Raw genomic sequence first — 17,838 nt, 5'->3', positions numbered from 1 at the left:
AGAAACAATGAAGAATGCCACCATGTGAAGACTTTATTCAGACTTGTCAAGACAATCCTAATTTCCTTAACTGCATTGTCACTGGAGAGAAGTGTTGGGTGTTTCAGTGCAACCCAGAGATGAAGTGTCAGAGCACAGTGGACTTCAAAATTATCACCAAGGCTCAAAACGTTTGTTTATAGAGGTTCAGGATCAGGATGATTAGCATTAGCATTAGTAGAGGCATATGATGCAAGAAAGCAAGCTTATGCAGCATCAGCCAAAAAAAAAAAAAAAAAAACACTTCCACTTCACCCCTCCATTCGTTCGAAATACCTGTCCAGCTGAGCCTTAAATTTATTTAGGCTATCAACTTCCACAACAAGGGATGGAAGTCTGTTCCACCAACCAATTACCCGCTGGCTAAAGGCAAATTTCCGCACATCTATCCTACATCTGTCTTTCCTCAATTTGAATTTATGCCCTCTCAGGTGATTATTCTGAGCAAGAGGAAGAATCCCATCAGCATTGAGCATGCTCAAACCATTCAAGGCTTTATACACCTCTATCAGATCAACTCACCGGTGCCTAGTCTCCAGACACTGTAATTTGCAAAACTTAATCCTTTCTTTGTAAGAGCAACCCTTTGTTCCATTCACTAATCTTGTTGCCCTTCTCTGTACTCGTTCCAGCAGCTCTACATCCTTCCTAAAATGAGGCCTCCAGACCTGTATACAGTACTCAAGGTGTGGCCTGACTATTGCCTTATACAAGGGAATAATCACCTCCTTATCCCTGCTAGAAAAATTCCTGTATATCATTGACAAGACACCATTACTCTTGCAGCCTGTCTGCACTGCTCAGAGAACTTCATATCTGCCTGCACAATTATCCCCAGGTCCTTTTCATTCTCTACCACTGTCAATGTAGTACCACAGATTTGATACGTTGCTCTGGAGTTGCTGTTTCCCTTATGTAGTACTTTACATTTGTGAATGTTAAGCTTCGTTTGCTACCTCTCAGCCCATCTGCTCAACCTTTCCAGATCCTGTTGCAGCAGCATAGCATCAGTAGTATCCTTAACAACCCTGCCAACCTTTGTATCGTCTGCAAACTTGGACATTAAGCTTGATATACCATCATCGATATCATTTATAAATACAGAAAACAATAATGGACCCAATACTGAACCCTGAGGGACTCCACTAATAACATTAGTCCAGGATGAGCAGTTTCCATTGATTACCACTCTCTGTCTTCTCCCCCTCAACCACCCCTTTATCCATAGCAGCAATTTGCCTCTAATGCCACACTGCTCCAATTTGTGCAGAAGTCTTCCATGTGCAACAGTATAAAAAGCCTTTCTAAGATCCATGTATATAATATCAAAGTTATTCCCTGCATCCAGTTCTTTTGTATCTGCATCATAGTATCCAATCAAATTGGTCAGGCAAGACTTTCCCTTAACAAAACCATGCTGTGTCCGAGCTATAACTGAAGTCTTGTGTAGATGATCCTGCAATGTTCCTTTAAACAGTGCCTCCATTAATTTTCCTGTAAACAGAAGGTAAACTGACAGGTCTATAATTACTTGTGTCAGCCTTTGATCCTCCTTTGTGAATTGGGGTTACATTTGAACATCTCCAGTCTATGGGTACCTCCCCTGAGTCCAAGGAAGCTCTCATAATTATGGCTAAGGGTTTGCTTACTTATTTTGCTGCCTCCTTTAATATAAATGGATAGATCCCATCCACCTCAGGTGCCTTTCTTGTGTTTGTCTTCAACAATTTCTCCTCCACTTTACTCTCAGTTATTATAAGATTATCTAGCTTACTGCCAGAGTTGAATACACCTCTGGCATTCCCCTTCCTGAATAACTCCTCATGTGTGAATGTCAGTGCAAAATATTCATTTAGTTTTTTAGCTACCTGAGCAGAATCATCAACAGTTGAACCATCGATATCAAGTGGACCAATCTGATTCATCCCCTTCCTTCTAGAGTTTACATAAGTAAAGAACTCTTTGCTGTTTTTCTTTGCATCCTTTGCCAAAGATTTCTTGTAATCTGCCTTCGCCTGCCTAACCTCCTTTGTAACTTGGTTACAGATCAACTTATATCTATCATAGGCTTCTGTGTCACATGTTAATTTATATGTATCCCATGCATTTTTCTTCTCTGCCTTATGTCTCATTAGTTCATCTGACATCCATTTAGGCCTAAACCTTGAAAAATATTTCTTGGTTGGTATGTAAAGCCTAGTAGCTTCCAAGATAAGTTCTTTGAATGCTTCCCATTTTGAATTTGCTGTTGGTAACATCATCAGTTGGTCCCACTGTATAGAATTTAAATACTGTCTCAGACCATCGTAGCCGCCTTTACGAAAACAAAAACCCTTCCCTTTACCCCTGATGGTAGTTACCTCTTTGTGTAAATCCACTTCAGCACACTGTGATCACTGCCACCTAGTGGTTCCTTTATCTGCAGATTCTTAATGCATGAAGAATCACTACTGATAATCAAATCAAGAGTATTACTCCCTCTAGTTGCCTCCTGAACATGCTGATGTAGAAAACAATCATCCAATAAATCAACAAAAGCCTTGCTAGTGTCTGAGTGACCAACCCACAAATTCCAGTCAATATCTGGGAAATTAAAATCCCCCATTATAAGACTCTCTGATTTACTGGCCCACTCTATTTCCCTGTACAGTTTCTTATTATACTCATCAGAGTCATTAGGCCTATAACACACTCCTACTCTCAATTTTGATCTCCCAATGCGTATGTCACACCAAACTGACTCGACACTGCAGTGTCCAGCAGTGTTGACTGGCTTCGCTTCCTTGGATTTTATGTGTTTCTTAACTAATAGCATAACCTCTCCTCCCTTCCTCTCTTGTCTATCCTTTCTGTACACATTGTACTCCCCAAATTCCAGTTCTGCATTCCTTATATATGTGTGACACCACATCTCTGATATCCCAACAATATCTGCCTTTGATGTTTTGAGAAATACCTCAAATTCATCAAATTTATTTACCAAACTCTTAGCATTGGTGTACATGCAAGTATACATGCACCTGTTCCTATTGTTAGCTACCCTAACACAACTCCTGTGTTTACTTGTACCGCAATGACTCCCAGCAGTCTCTGAAATATCCTGCATCTTGTTTTCCCGGCTTCTGCTCATTTCAATTGAAGCGGTGCAAGAATCACTTTCACCTCTGCCAGTGGCTACTGTTAATCTATTAGTCCTTGTATCCCCCCAAGCTAGCAGTTTTCTGACCCAAATAACACTGCCTCGATAGCTTCAGCAAATATTCTTGCACCCTTTCTATTTAAGTGTATCCCATTCCTGAAGAAGCTGTCTCTCCTGTTAACAAGTATAGACCAAGCTGAAACTTCCCCATGAAAAAAATTCTACCCCTGAAAACGTTCTACCCCTATGATGCTGATCGTGTTTATAAATAGGTTGCAATTCACAAGGAAGAGGAGGAGAGAGTTGATGCTGCATTCTGAACATGGGTGAGTCTGTAGTTTCCAGATAAAAGCAGCTGGTTCTGGTTGCACAACAATGTCCCCACCACCCATTTTTCACTTTTTTTGTGAAGACATAATGAAAACTGGCATTGTGTAGACCATCCATCTTACTCTTCTGGTCTAGCACCAGAGACTCTTCCTCTTTCCAAGAAATTTCAGGATGCTAAAGGACATAAAGAAAATTGTAACCACCAAACTGAAAAAAGAAATCATCTCTTTGGTTGCATTCAGTGAGGTGGTGATTACTTTGAATAAAAATAAAACCATTTTGAGCTCCTTCACTTTGTGTTCTTTTTTATTGCAGCAGTCTGGAAACTTTATATTTCCATGCCTTGTACAAGTTTTGCTTGTTTGTTTTGAGTTATTATATAGAGAAAAAAATGATATAAAGGTTCCAATTTTGTAAAAAAACAAAAAAAAAAAAAAAAATACAGTGTAATGCTGATTATCCATGGTAGTTGGGAATCTAGAACCATGACAATTGAAAAACATAGTTAATTCAAATTATATTTTATTAGGATTGCCATAGGTATTTTGTGTAAAAAGAAAATAACAATATATCACATAAACAAATTAACATAGTCAGATTCCAAAACACACAAAATCTTTCAATTAAAACTAAACATTTTACAACTAAACATTTTACAAAAAAGTAATTTCATTAGAAAGTCTGTTATAATATACTCCATTAATTATGCTTTTTTTAAAAAATAATTTCTAAATGAAATGCAATATCTGGGATCACAGTTAATTCCATGGATAACAAAGTCCCATATAATTGGCATTCTACTATATTTTGTTTAACTGTTTGTTATAATCAATTTCTGTTGTTTTTATTCAGGTATCAGCTCAGTATACAATGTGGTCAGCAATGACAAGAACATCATTGAAGTATTTTTGTGGATCTGCTAAAAAGGTTTTAGTGCTCGATGGGCCTGAAAGGTGGAAGTTTGTAGTAAGCAAGCCATTGGATCTGATTCAAGGTCATGTTATCATGTTTAAGGTAAGTTTTAATCATTTTTAAGGTAACTATTTGCCAATATAAGCTACATTACTCTCTCTCTCATTCTCTAGAAAAATTATTTAACCTTTTCCATTCATCTTAAAAGATTGTTATATATACAAGGTATGTTATATATACCTTGTATATATAACAATAACCCTTTATCTAACATTTATAATAACGAATTTGTTGTTACAAATTAGCCTAACAACTTTGTATGCTGATAGCAGTGTTGTAAATAAAGTGAATGGATATATGGTATTTATGGTAAGATAGTTGTCTTTTTTAAAACAATTAATAGTTTGGTTTGTCTCCACCAGAGGCACTGTAGTAGCATGAACAAAGTGGTGGATTTCACCAGTGCTAAAAAAAAAAAGAGGATAAAAAGTCAGCAGTCAGCAACAACAATTCAGAGACAATTTCACCCTTATTTTATGAAGAATCTTCCCAGAAATTCTGTGTATCAGTGACACAAAAATATCATAAATATGGGTTATATGACTCATGCAAAGAAAATGGTTGCACCAAGTGCACCTTTTGAGCTGTCTTGAACATGTTCAAGTAAGCACTGACCTGATTTTTCTGTGCCCCAAACATGAACATTGTGCATGTTGACATAAAATACTAAACGTGAAATGTAGATTCATCACTGAGCACAATGAACTTGGGCAGTTCATTTTCATCCTTATGCCTTGCCTGCATTTCCACATAGAAAGTGGCATGCTTCACTTTTCTTCTTTGGGATTGCTTGCACCACTTGATAGTAAGTCTTCAACTGTAATCATTTCCGTAGCACTTTCCAAAATAGTTGGTTTTGGCAGACCCAGTTCGTGACTTGCACATGTTGATTTTCTCAGGAACACATATCTCACTTCTTCCACTGTTTCATCACTCACACTTGGTGCACCTATTTTTTAAAACAATTACTAGTTGTGGTTTGTTTCCACCAGAGGCACTATTAGTAGCATCAAGAAAATGGTGGATTTCACCAGTGCCAAAAAAACAAAAAAAAGAAAAGTCTTGGTTTGAGGATAAAAAGCCAGCAACAACAGTTCAGAGACAATTTCACCCTTATTTTACAAAGAATCCTCCCAGAAATTCTGTGTATCAGTGGCACAGAAATATTGTGAATATGGGATGTTATATGACTCATGCAAGTAAAACAGGTGCACCAAGTGTGAGTGATGAAACAGTGGAGGAAGTGAGATATGTGTTCTTGAGAAGCTTGAGAAAATCACCACGTGCAAGTCAAGAACTGGGTCTACCATAACCAACTATTTTGGAAAGTGCTATGAAAATGTTTACAGTTGAAGTCTTACTATCAAGTGGTGCAAGCAATCACAAAAGTGAAGAAAAAGTGAAGCATGATGCCAATTTCTATGTGGAAATGCAGGCAAGGCATGATGATGAAAATGAACTGTCCAAGTGTATTGTTCTCAGTGATGATTCCACATTTCATGTTTAGTATTTTATGTCAACGTGGCGAATGTTCATGTTTGGGGGCACAGAAAAATCAGGTTAGTGCTTCCTTGAACATGTTCAGGACAGCTCAAAAGTCAGTGTGTTCTGTGCTTTGAGTTTAGAGAAAGTCTACAGGCCTTTCTATTTTCACAAAAAAACTATCACTAGGGTTGTTTATTTGAATATACTTGAAAGTTTTCTAATATCACAAATTAGTGCTTTTGACTTTACTGAATGATTGTTCTTCCAACAAGATGGCATTCCATCTCATTATCATTGAGAAGTTACGGCATGACTGGATTAGCACTTCTAAAGAAGATGGATTTGTCATTTTGGTCACATTCATTAGCCTCCATGATCCCCACATTGACACCAAATTTCTAACTCTGGGATTTAGTGAAAAATGATGTCAATCAATCACCATTACCAAGTAATGTGATTGAATTGAAAGCCAGAATAATTGCTGTTATAGCAAAAGTAAGATCTGAAACATTATGTAAAGTGTGGGAGGAGCTTAATTTTTGGTAGGATGTTTGTTAAATGCAGGACCAGCTTTAGGTCTATCAGCACCCTGTGCAAGGTTTTTTGTTGCACCCCATAACTTTATTAAAATGTTTGAAAATTATATGCAGTATTAAGAAAAAATTCGGAAAGTAGTCATTTTATTAAAAATGTATTCAAAATCTCAATGTTACATGTACCCTCGTGTGCTTTCCTCAGGAGTCAATAGACTATATAAAAATCGAATGATAATTTACTCCTGAGAAAAGTACATGAGGTACCCATAATATTGAGTTCTTGGCTATGTTTTTAACTGACTCAGCATCCTAAAGAATTTTTTTTTATTATCCAACTTATCTCATCAAACAAATCTTTCCTCTCGTCTATTTTAAAAAATTATGTTATCCTTGTTGTTAACTGAGAAATACTTAAATTTTTTTAGTTAAAAACAATAAGGTTTCTTAAAAAAGCAAGAAACACGGAAATATGAGGGTCTCTCAAAATATATTATTTTGGAAATAAATAAATAACCAAATTATTTAATATAATAATGTTATTTATTATAAAATTAGTATCAACAAACAATGTATATAAACATTATTTAATATAAACAAGAAAAAAAACCCCAAAAAGTTAAATTCTTTCATATAAAAATCAACTGACTACTAAATACTCAAAAATAGAATGACATCTACTAAATAAAAATACGAATATTACAAAAAATTTACTTTTCTTGCTTTTTTACTAGTGAAAGTCAGTTTTAATTAATTCAGAAAAATCCACGTTTTGAGCCACACTGTTTTCAATCGAAAGGGTTGTTAGTGAAGTTAACATTTCTTGCGCCATACATTTGTAGATGAATGCATATATGTTTTTATTAGTATCAATTTCGAGAAACTTTTCTCAAAAAAGTTTCTCCACTGGCTACAGAAACTGGTTTGATTAATAAGATTCTCAAACATACCCACATGTTCAGATATAAACCTTCCAGCTTCGTCTTCTTTATAAAAATATTTAAAACATTGAGCGGAGTTGGATTATCCAAGTTCCTTACAAATTTATGGATACTTATTAGTTCATCGCATAAAGGATCGCCTTCAATATCATTATCTTCATCAACAGTTCATGCCAGCTGGAGATCAGAGCAATGCTTTTCAAGCTTCTCCCTCTTTGGTAGTTCCTTTATTTTTTAGAGGATACCCCATGTTTCTGTGTGCTTATTGAGTTGCTCAAATCTTTCATGAACTGACATAATAGCTATGTCAAACAATGTATTGAAAAATTTGATTTTAAATTGTTTCTTGGGTGTTTTCCATTGGTTTGTCTCTACTCTCATAATCGAAATCTCGTTTAATGTACCTCAATTGTTTTGTTGATTTAAATTCAGGTTCAATATCGAGAAGGGTAGCAGGTTCACCAGCACTTAAAATAGCTCTCTCCAAACCATTTTCTTTACATTCTTCTAAAAATTTATACAGCCCTTAGTTTATTCCACAGTACTACTTACATTGATTTACTGATGATATTAATTTGGAAGAGTACGTTGTACCATATGACTAATGAAACCAGAAAACTAAAATCTTTCAGTTGGCCACATAAAGTTGTAGCTTTATGTGCACTTTCAGGATCATGTTTTTCTGCTTTTTCAGAAATCATGTATATCACCAATCCAATATCTGACAGCTCTCATGCTGGAAACTTTCATCTCCCAGTGCGTGTCACTAAGATGTTTTAACGTGAAAAGTTTAATATGGTCAATTAAAATCTGCCAATGATTAACAGAAGCAGTAAACAGAGAGTATAATCTTCCTAAAGTTCCAAATAGTGACACAGATTTGACAGAAGATTTTGCAGCATCACACAACATAAAGTTCAGGTTATGGCATCTGCAGGGCATAAATAATGCCAGTGGATTATAATTCAAGATTCACTTTTGAATGCCACTATTTTTTCCATTCATATTGGTTCCATTGTCGTAACCCTAACCCTGACAATGTTTTAACTCGATTTTATTTTTTTACAACAACTTCATTATAACATCCAAAAGTCCTTTACCAGTGGAGTCCACTACTGGAGTAAATCCCAAGAATCGTTCACAGATCTCAACGTTAGTATCGGTTAAATCAACAAATCGTATTGTTAAAAGCAATTGTTCTACCTGACTAATATCTGGTCTACAGTCGGCTATTATTGAAAAATATTTTGCATTTTGTATGCTTGATATTATTCTAGTTTTCACTTCTTCAGCCATTAATTGAATAAGTTATTTAAAATATTCTTCCCACGGTAATGAAACTGCTAATTGGTCTCTCAAAATACGGCCAATGTGTTCTTGCATGATGGGATCAAATTTGCTAATAACTGAATAAGACCTAAGTATTTTCCATTGTTTTTCATATACAATTTATTGGATGAAATGCCATGTTATTTTCTGAAAGGTACAAAACAATGCCCATCAATTCTAGTCAAAACATTTTTCCAATGATCTGATTCTTTTTGAATCAACATTCGTTCTGCTCTTTCAATTGTTCTTCTCAATTTAAGTCTTGATTCAGTTTCTATCCAGTATGCATAAAATTTCATGTGATTTTCACTACTTTCATGACCTTTAAGGACTGAAGATAATGACCTCAATCATTGAATCCATCACTTGCTAAATGCGTCGCGAACCTCGATCAAAACATAGGCAACAGAAACAAAATATACATTCTGCAGTTTCGTAATACATCAACTATCTACATAGTATAAATTCGCTATTAGCAAGTGTACGGAAATAATGATTATTTGAAAAATGACATCCGTTGGTATCTAGAGGATACCATTTAAGTTGAACTTGCTTTGGACCCTTAAGAACCAGTTGATCTATAATTTGTTATTACGAATTTTGGGCCACAAGTCTGGAGTCTGATAAATTTGTTGTATGTGTTGCAGAAATTTCGAAATAATCACTAACTTCTGAAAAATCAGGCTACAAATTCAACTCATCTACCTCTCGCAGAACCACAGTATTAGTATTTGAGTCGCATAATGAAGTTACCGACACTAAAGTTGTAGGGTGTTGGTTAGAATTTTAATTCAAAATTAATTCTGCAAAATTAGTTGATAAATTTGATTCATCTTCTTGAAGGTTGCATAATGAAGGGACAATCAGTGATATCGTGGGTTTTTCTTGGTCATTATTTTCAATATTCCCAATAGGTGTAGTAGTTGTAAAATATTCTTGCAGGTTTTTATATTTCTTTATAAATTCCTGAGATCCTGCTTCTTTTTCGGCCCTTCTTTTGCTAAATTCTGCTCCAGATGGTTTCTTTTTACCACAACTTGACAATTTTAGAGGAAAATTTAAATCTGTAAAACAATTATTAATAATATTTAACAGTATTATTTAATAACATTAAAAATTTTTAATAATATTCTAAATTATTTAACAGAGTTCGTTTAAACTGAGAGAAAAGACAAACAACCTTAAAGTTAACTTGTTAACTAATAAAATTTATGAATTGGCAGTCACAATTATTTATTTAATTATATGTGCAACTAAACTCACCTTGTGTAGCTCGACAAATCTTTAAAACTTTAACACCTTTGACCAGAGACAAAGACAAACCCCTACATATATTTTAACAACATATAAACATTTTTTACCACCCGTTTGAATCATCCTAGTGTTTCAGTGTGTATACACAGCATTCCCGCACATGCAGTGCAGTTGTGTGCACAATGATTTGTAGTGTCATTGATGTATCCAACAAAGTACAGGTACTCCTCGACTTACGTACTTAATTGTTTTTTTTTTTCATGTATGTAAGTCCATTTTGTACATAAGTTCAACTTTGGTCTTGTAGATACTATATATATATATCAACAGCAAAACAGGCAAATCGACCAGAGAACACATGCAATTTACAGATACATTACAGAAATAGATTTTCCAAAGGTTACACATGACGAAATGCTTGCAAATGAATGTACTCTGCATAAATTTAATGAGTGTATAAAACAGTGCTTTGCACAGGGTATAAACAGTGCGTTGGGATTAATTTCCTTGACAGCAAAACAGGCAAATCGACCAGAGAACACACGCAATTTACAGATACATTACAGAAATAGATTTTCCAAAGGTTACGCATGATGAAATGCTTGCAAATGAATGCACTCTGCATAAATTTAATGAGTGTATAAACAGTGCTTTGGGATTAATTTCCTTGATTTTAAATTGGACCCCACCATGAACTCCTGCCATGTTTGCTGCATTGACCAAGGCACAGATTTATATCCAGTCCATACTTTTCTAAATTAGTCAAAATTCCCTTGTGATTTTTGGCAGTGGTCTTTTCAACAATGGGGAAGAAGCCTAAAAATGACTCCACTTCAACCTTGTCACCTACAATGTGAACATATCTAATTACTTCACACATTTGGTCAGTATGTAGTACTTCTAGTATACTGTCAAATAGAATTCCAAAATATTTAGCTTGTTTTATATCGACTACTGTTTTTTTCTCTCACATAATTTCCTAAAATTCTTATAAACTCATTTTGAATCTCTGGCAATAAATATGAAGATTCTTTCCTATCAGATGAACATTCAATTCTTAAAATATGTTCTTTAAAAACAGAGTCATAATTTGATAGCAACTCTACCATTTCTCTAAAATTTCCTTTATTAGAAGAAAATATGGATTCATCATGTCCACAAAAAAGGAAGATTCTGACAAGCCAAAAATAAGATTACATCTAAAAGCCAATGTAAAACATCTCTTCATTTCCTTCTTTCTTTATCCATTACTGTCAGATGAATATGGTCAATAGTTTGTTGAAACTTCAATCCTGCACTCCAAGCACAAAAGACATTGTTCACTATTTTCATGGTCAGAAACCTTTGGGTTTAATTTCCACCAAGTTTTAAATACCGTGATAAAGTTGGATGTTTTGATTTCTTTATTTGTCAATGAAAATAGTTTGCAGCAAAAACAAAATAAATTTCCTGATGGTGGTGAATAAACCATCCATGTTCTTAAATTTTTTTCTCTGTTTGACAGTGTCTAATAAACCCATGAAGTTGTTAGCTGTTGATATTTCCCTTTAATTTTTTCTCCTGCTCTTTCAGCAGTCTTATAGGAAGGTCTTCTAGAAAGTCTTATAGGAAGGCCTTATTTTGAAAATATTCATTGCCTTTCTTAATAAAATAAATTCTCAAGTTATCTGGTACCAGAATAGACAAAACAGCGATGTCGGAATACTGATAATGATATTGATTCATTATAAAAAAATTAAAACTTGAAGCAATTCATATTTTAAGAACTAGAAACTGAAAAGCTTTCAATAAAGAAAACGTATGTCACAGTCACAATAGATAACGAAACATTACATAGATATGATATTTAAACTATCTTTTACAATAGAATCAAAATTTATTAAACTACAACACTACTTTCAAAGATATAGATATGTACAACATGTGCAACATGTTGTACATATATGTTGTACAGATATGTACAACATGTGCACTCCTATGTATCACACTTTAACTTTGCACATAAACAATTAAACTAAATGTTAACAGTTTTCTGGTCTCAGCTTATATAGATTCTGAAATCCATGGCATACTACCTTGGCATACCTAATAGTTTCTGTGGAACGAATAAGATTTCCATATAACAAATGAATTTTGGAGAGGCCTGGGTACATATTGTTCGTACCTCTGGTCTTTAGGCAATAGAGCTGCTGCTGTAGAAGGCATGAATTAAGAGCTAAAGGGATTAATTTTCCACAATTTAGTGGACATATAGTGGTGTCCATAGCACATTTACAACCGCCTCCCACATGCCATACCAAGAAGTCGCACTGGTCAACTGCTTTATAGTGTCTATAACCAGTGGAACAGATTAAGGTATATTCCCAGTGGGGACAACACGCTGTGGTCAACCTGTTTTCTGATGTAAGCACCCTATTAGAGAATTAGGAGGGATTTTCCTTTATCCTTTATCTACTGTTTTGCAGAAATGAGTCATCCACACTTTCAGTGTATTTCACCACTCCTGCATATTACACTTAAACTTTGCACATAAACAATTAAACTGAATGTTAACAGTCTCTGTTTTTACGGCAGGTACAGGTGATCCCTATTTTGGATCAGGGTGTTAAAAAAAAAAAACTTTTAAAAAATCAAGATTACAGAGACGAAAGATAAATTTTAAAAAAAATTTGAATTATTTGTTAAAGTTAATACTTTCCTTCTCGTATTTTCAACTAATGGCACACGGGCTGGATTGACCCATTGCCCCCCCCCCGCTAGCTACGCTACTGCAGAGAACAAACAGGATGGCAGAAGGATTTTGATGAATCATGATGCTAAGAAAGCTCCAGGTTCTAATGGTATTTCTCCACTTGTTCTCAAAACCTGTGCTCCCGAACTTACTCCTGTTCTTTGCAACCTTTTATCACTTTCTTATTCCAAAGTTGTTTTTCCTTCTGCTTGGAAATTTTCTCATATCCAGCCAGTTTCTGAAAAGGGTGACAAATCCTTCCCATACAATTATCATCCCATTGCAATTACTTCTATTCTTTCTAAAGTAACGGAGAAATCAATTTACTGCCAACTCTTAAACTGCCTAGAAACCTTCCGTCTCATCAACAATTGCCAGTATGGATTCCATCAGTGTCAATCCACTGGTGATATTCTGGCTTATGTTACTCATTTATGGACAAATTCAATGGAAAAGTTTGGTGAAACACAAGCAGTTGCACTTGACATCTCAAAGGCTTTCGATCATGTTTGGCATGAAGGACTTCTAAACAAGCTGTCCACTCGCTGTCTCATAAACATACTGTTTCTGCTGCATGCCTTTTCTACAGATACTTCCATGGGCACTGTTCTTCTGAATTGACTTCTATTATTCCCACTCTCTTTTTGAAAACAGTCTGAACACGTGCCGCCACCAGCCAACATCCATTTACTGTCCAACTTCAAACTCACAGAACCAACTTTTCATCTTCCTCATTTATTCATTCAACTGCTGTTTTCTGGAACAGCCTTCCTTCATATGTATTTCCTGAAAATTAGTCTACAGAAGTTCAAGTTTAATATCAACAAATATCTTCTTTCGTCTTCTCAATCTCCAACCCAAGCACGGTACTAAGTACTATAGGTTCTAATACCTCTCGTGTTTGGTGTTTTCATAAAAAAAAAAAAAAAAAAAAAAATAGACAATTTTCAGACACAATACATATAGGGGTATATGAAAGAAATTTCTGAGTGACCCTACTGTAATTGTTTTTTTTTATTTATTTTTTATTTTTTTTTAATACCAATTAACAAAATTAAATGATATCTGAAAATCGGAAGAGAATTTTCCGCAGGTTAGCAAAATAAAAATAAATTTACACTTGCGTACATAGCTTAATTACTAATTGATATTTCTGTTCACTGACATTTTTTATTTTTGGGTTGTAAAATTTAAAACAGTAAAAAAGATAAGCAATGAAGAGAAGATTCTGAAAATTTATTTATGTTTTTTATATGATTGAAGGTTTCAGTGAAGGGGAAACAAATTTCTCCATAATAACATAAAAATCCACACAATTCCAGCTATTGTTATTATTGCAAATGCAATAAGATCGAGTTTACTACCCATTTAATAATTAGATTTCACAAACAGAAAAGCCAGTTACAAAGGAAATTGCAAAATGTTTTTATTGTTTTATGGTTGTGACCTCCAGGAATGTGCTTTAGAAAAATATAAAGCCTTTCAAAATTGATGCTTCTTATAACCAAAATGGTGAAAAATTGCAATAAATGATGAAAGTGTAGTGCATTTTAAGTGATTTTTGTGTTGTGCTTATTTGAAATAAATTTATATAAAACTGATATAATTCCCATTATAAAAGTGACCTTTTAGAGATATAAATAGTTTAGTTTTATAGCGAAAATTTCAACTTCTGTGGTCTTGGAACGAATTAAAAAAAAACAACATGTTATTGGGTTCAAATTACGATATTTTTATTAATTTTGAGAAGCTTTGTGCTGTGTACGCATCTGTGAGATGAGTTATACGTAAGTCGTTTGTACGTAAGTAGAGGAGTGCCTGTATATATTTTCCGACAAAGACGTTGTACCTACATTGTTTCAAATTTACAAAAAATGAAACCCGATGTACTTGAATAAAAATATAAGATTGAGTCAGTATGGTGACTTGACTTTTACAGAAAAATTTGGGGCACAAATTTTGAAGCCCTGTTCGGGGGAACTGCTCGATCTTGCTTTAAGCCAGCCCTGGTCAAATGACCACTGGCACCCATATCAAAATTGTATCTGTATCTGTAGTTCATCAAAGCTTTAGGTGCTCCTCTTTAATTTGATGTATATGTATTCCCTCAGATTCCAAAATTATGGTACTTACAAATGTCTAAAATTGTTATGCTACTTTGAAATAACCCTGTGTATGTGTATATATATCAGTGGCATGCAGTGAATATTTATGTTGGTCATGCTATACCATTGCAGAGTATCATTTTGAATTGTATCCCTTCAATTTAAGGAAGTCATATACTTGTTTTTTTTTTAATGAATACAATACATTTGCCTTTAAAAATAAATATTTTTAAATAAAAAAATATATTTACCTACCTTATTTATGTTTAAATTCTACTCTATGATTCTTCTTGAAAAATTCGTCAATTACATTTTCATAAAAATCTTTTGAATTTCGTAACCTGTGGAGCAAATTCATTTCTATTGACATTTGAGTTCTATTGACATTTGCATTCCCTCAGTTGTATTTCTTTGAAAAGTTCTGATTCTCTTTAAATGCTGAAAATGTTCTTTTAGCAGTTTCAGTACTAGAAGGAATTGTTACAAATAGAGTACAAAGTTTGAAAATTTCTGGCTTAGCATCAACAAACTCATCAGTATAGGTGTATTGAATGAACTCCACTACACTTTTTTTAGGAAACTCTTCTGTGGAGTGTACAATGGTTAATTCATTCTGAAGGTGAAAAATGTCAAAATAATGGCCATATGTTGCTCTTATAGATTTTAAAGCATTTTCTCAGGAAAATTCTTGGAATAGTCTTTAAATTTACTAAAATTTAGTAGCTATAAGGATACAGTTTTGTCTATGATTTCATAGTATAGCATTTTGTAGTTCTCCTGGAACTCAACAGAATTTTCTTTTCTGAGAAAATCCTTTAAAATCTCTAAGAGCTGTTGTTGCTTTCTATTATTTTATGAAATCTGGGAATGTCTTCTCATTTATTACCAAGCAATTTTATCATCTGCTTTATCTCATTTATTCAATACACAATTATTAGGTATTTTGTCTGAATGAAAATATTTCACTGCATACTTCCAAGAGAAATACTAAATCAGAATCATTAAATTTTGTGCTTGAATCCAGTAGCAGAGTCAATGGTTACTCTGTTCCACCATTCAGGATTTTCAATTATGTCTTCAAAAAGGCTTATTAATGAAGTGCGATTTTCCTTTGTGGTATTAACTAGTTGGGAGGAGTAATTCCATCTACAATTACTCCAATAATAATGTTGTCCAGAGCATTAGTTCTGTTAGGTGATTTTGAAAAATGACTAGCCAATTCGTTTATAGTTTTAAAAAAATTCTTGCATTCTGTTATAGTTCCGCATATGTGTGAAAGAACTAAATTTAATGCATGCACACAACAATGAACAAAGATTGTGCATGGATATTTTTCTTTACTCTTGACTGCAATGCATTCAATTTGCACATCACTGTAGCAGCATTGTCAAAAGTTCGAGCAATTAAGTTATTCTTGCATTTCACATTTTCAGTACACTGAAAAAGATGATCAGCTAAATCACTTCCCAAACACTTTGCACTCACATCTGTAAAACCAATAAATTTTTCTGTGACAGCATTATCTAGTAACTGAAAAACAGTTAACAGTTGTTATGCTATGTTATTTGTTTTTAGGAGCATTAGCAACTAAAGCCATATTGCTCCGGGATATGCGGTGGTCATTCCCTGACCTTTCCGCATCCTCCGTATTTGGTGGTGATGGGCTCAAGCCCCGGTCTAATCAAGAAGCATGTGCAGCGCACTGCTGCTCCTTCTCACCTGGCTACGGAGGTGCTAGTTAACAGTTGTGAATAATTCAATGCATTAGAAGTTGCATCTAAAAGAATTGCAACAAAGTTAGCCTCATTAATTTCAGTTTGTATTTCATTCAGCATAACCTTTTTTAATTGCATTTATCAAGTTACTTTGAATTTTGTTTGATAGTCCCAAAAAAAAAAAAAAAAAAAAAACTATAGCTATGTTTAAATGATTTGCCAATCTTTCATCATATTGACTGATTCAATTTACAAGTACCGCATAATTTCCATGATTTTTGAAGCATTTTGATTCAGAACGACCACAAAATGACAATTCCTGGAACTTGGAATATAACTACATCTGTCAGTCTGTGCAGAATGTCTATATTTTTGTTAACCTTTTCATTATGTTGCTGTATATGAAGTATTTTTTGCTCATCCAGTTTCAGTTCTATATGTATGCTTTCAAATGAGTTCAGAGTGATCCAGGATTTTGTGTCTTTGAGATTGTTTTTGTAAGTGAGTGTGTAAATTGCTTAAATCACTATATCCTTTTTCATTCCAAGTACTTTTTCTGAAGAAAATAGCAAGCATGGCCAGCAGAACAGCTTACCTAATTTTGCACTTCCAGTCAACCATGTGTGTTTTCTCGTACATGTTACTCTGAAAATGGCGAATAGAATACGCAATAAATTCGATCAGACGGAGTCTATTTGTAATATGCCAAAGAGTGATCGACCAGTCAGTGTTACTACCCCTGAAAATGAAATGTTAGTTGCTGTGGCATTTACTCAAAGCCCAAATTCTTACAAATTAGGTAAATTTGGTATTGGTCTATCACTTATCACTATTGCTTTTTTCTCTTCAAATTCTCTCTCTCTCTTTGAAAGACTATTATTCAAAATTTTTTAACCATTATGGGTTATGTAATCAAATTCACATTTATTAAAACATCCCTGTCTATTTGATCAAAGTGCTTGATTGATTTGGATTTTATTGGTGCATTAGCATCTAAGGCTATAATGCGCCACGATCAAAGTGCAATGTACTGTCATAAAAGCTGTTCTAAAACTGAAAAAGGTATATGACAGAAGCATGATATGGGCAGTATTTTGCTGCATATATGTGACATTATCATGCAGTTGACAGTGCTGCTTTTCTATGTATGTGAGTCATGAAAAAACTTTTTTGAGAGTTTGGAGAGGGAAATTTTAGCTTTCTGAAACCTCAGAAAGGGTATTTTTGTATATTGTTTGAAGAAGTCATTATTATTACAATAATAA

General features: G+C 34.2%; 1 protein-coding gene across 2 annotated transcripts in view; it reads left to right on the top strand.

Annotated features, from left to right (window-relative positions):
* The window catches only part of LOC150086817 (reelin-like), a 1,004,591-nt gene that overhangs the window by 406,120 nt on the left and 580,633 nt on the right, over nucleotides 1-17,838 (top strand). For both annotated transcript variants that reach the window (XM_090372773.1, XM_090372772.1), the window contains exon 25: nucleotides 4,361-4,522. In XM_090372773.1, the coding sequence (XP_090228899.1) occupies nucleotides 4,361-4,522 (162 nt within the window). The remainder of the gene's footprint in view (nucleotides 1-4,360; nucleotides 4,523-17,838) is intronic.

Source organism: Mastigoproctus giganteus, chromosome 4 (assembly GCF_048544385.1).
Source record: "Mastigoproctus giganteus isolate SK-2022 chromosome 4, ASM4854438v1, whole genome shotgun sequence".
In the NCBI taxonomy this organism is placed as follows: Eukaryota; Metazoa; Arthropoda; class Arachnida; order Uropygi; family Thelyphonidae; genus Mastigoproctus; species Mastigoproctus giganteus.
Note: the sequence above shows the minus strand (reverse complement) of the source record. Positions and strands in the feature narration are given on the sequence as shown.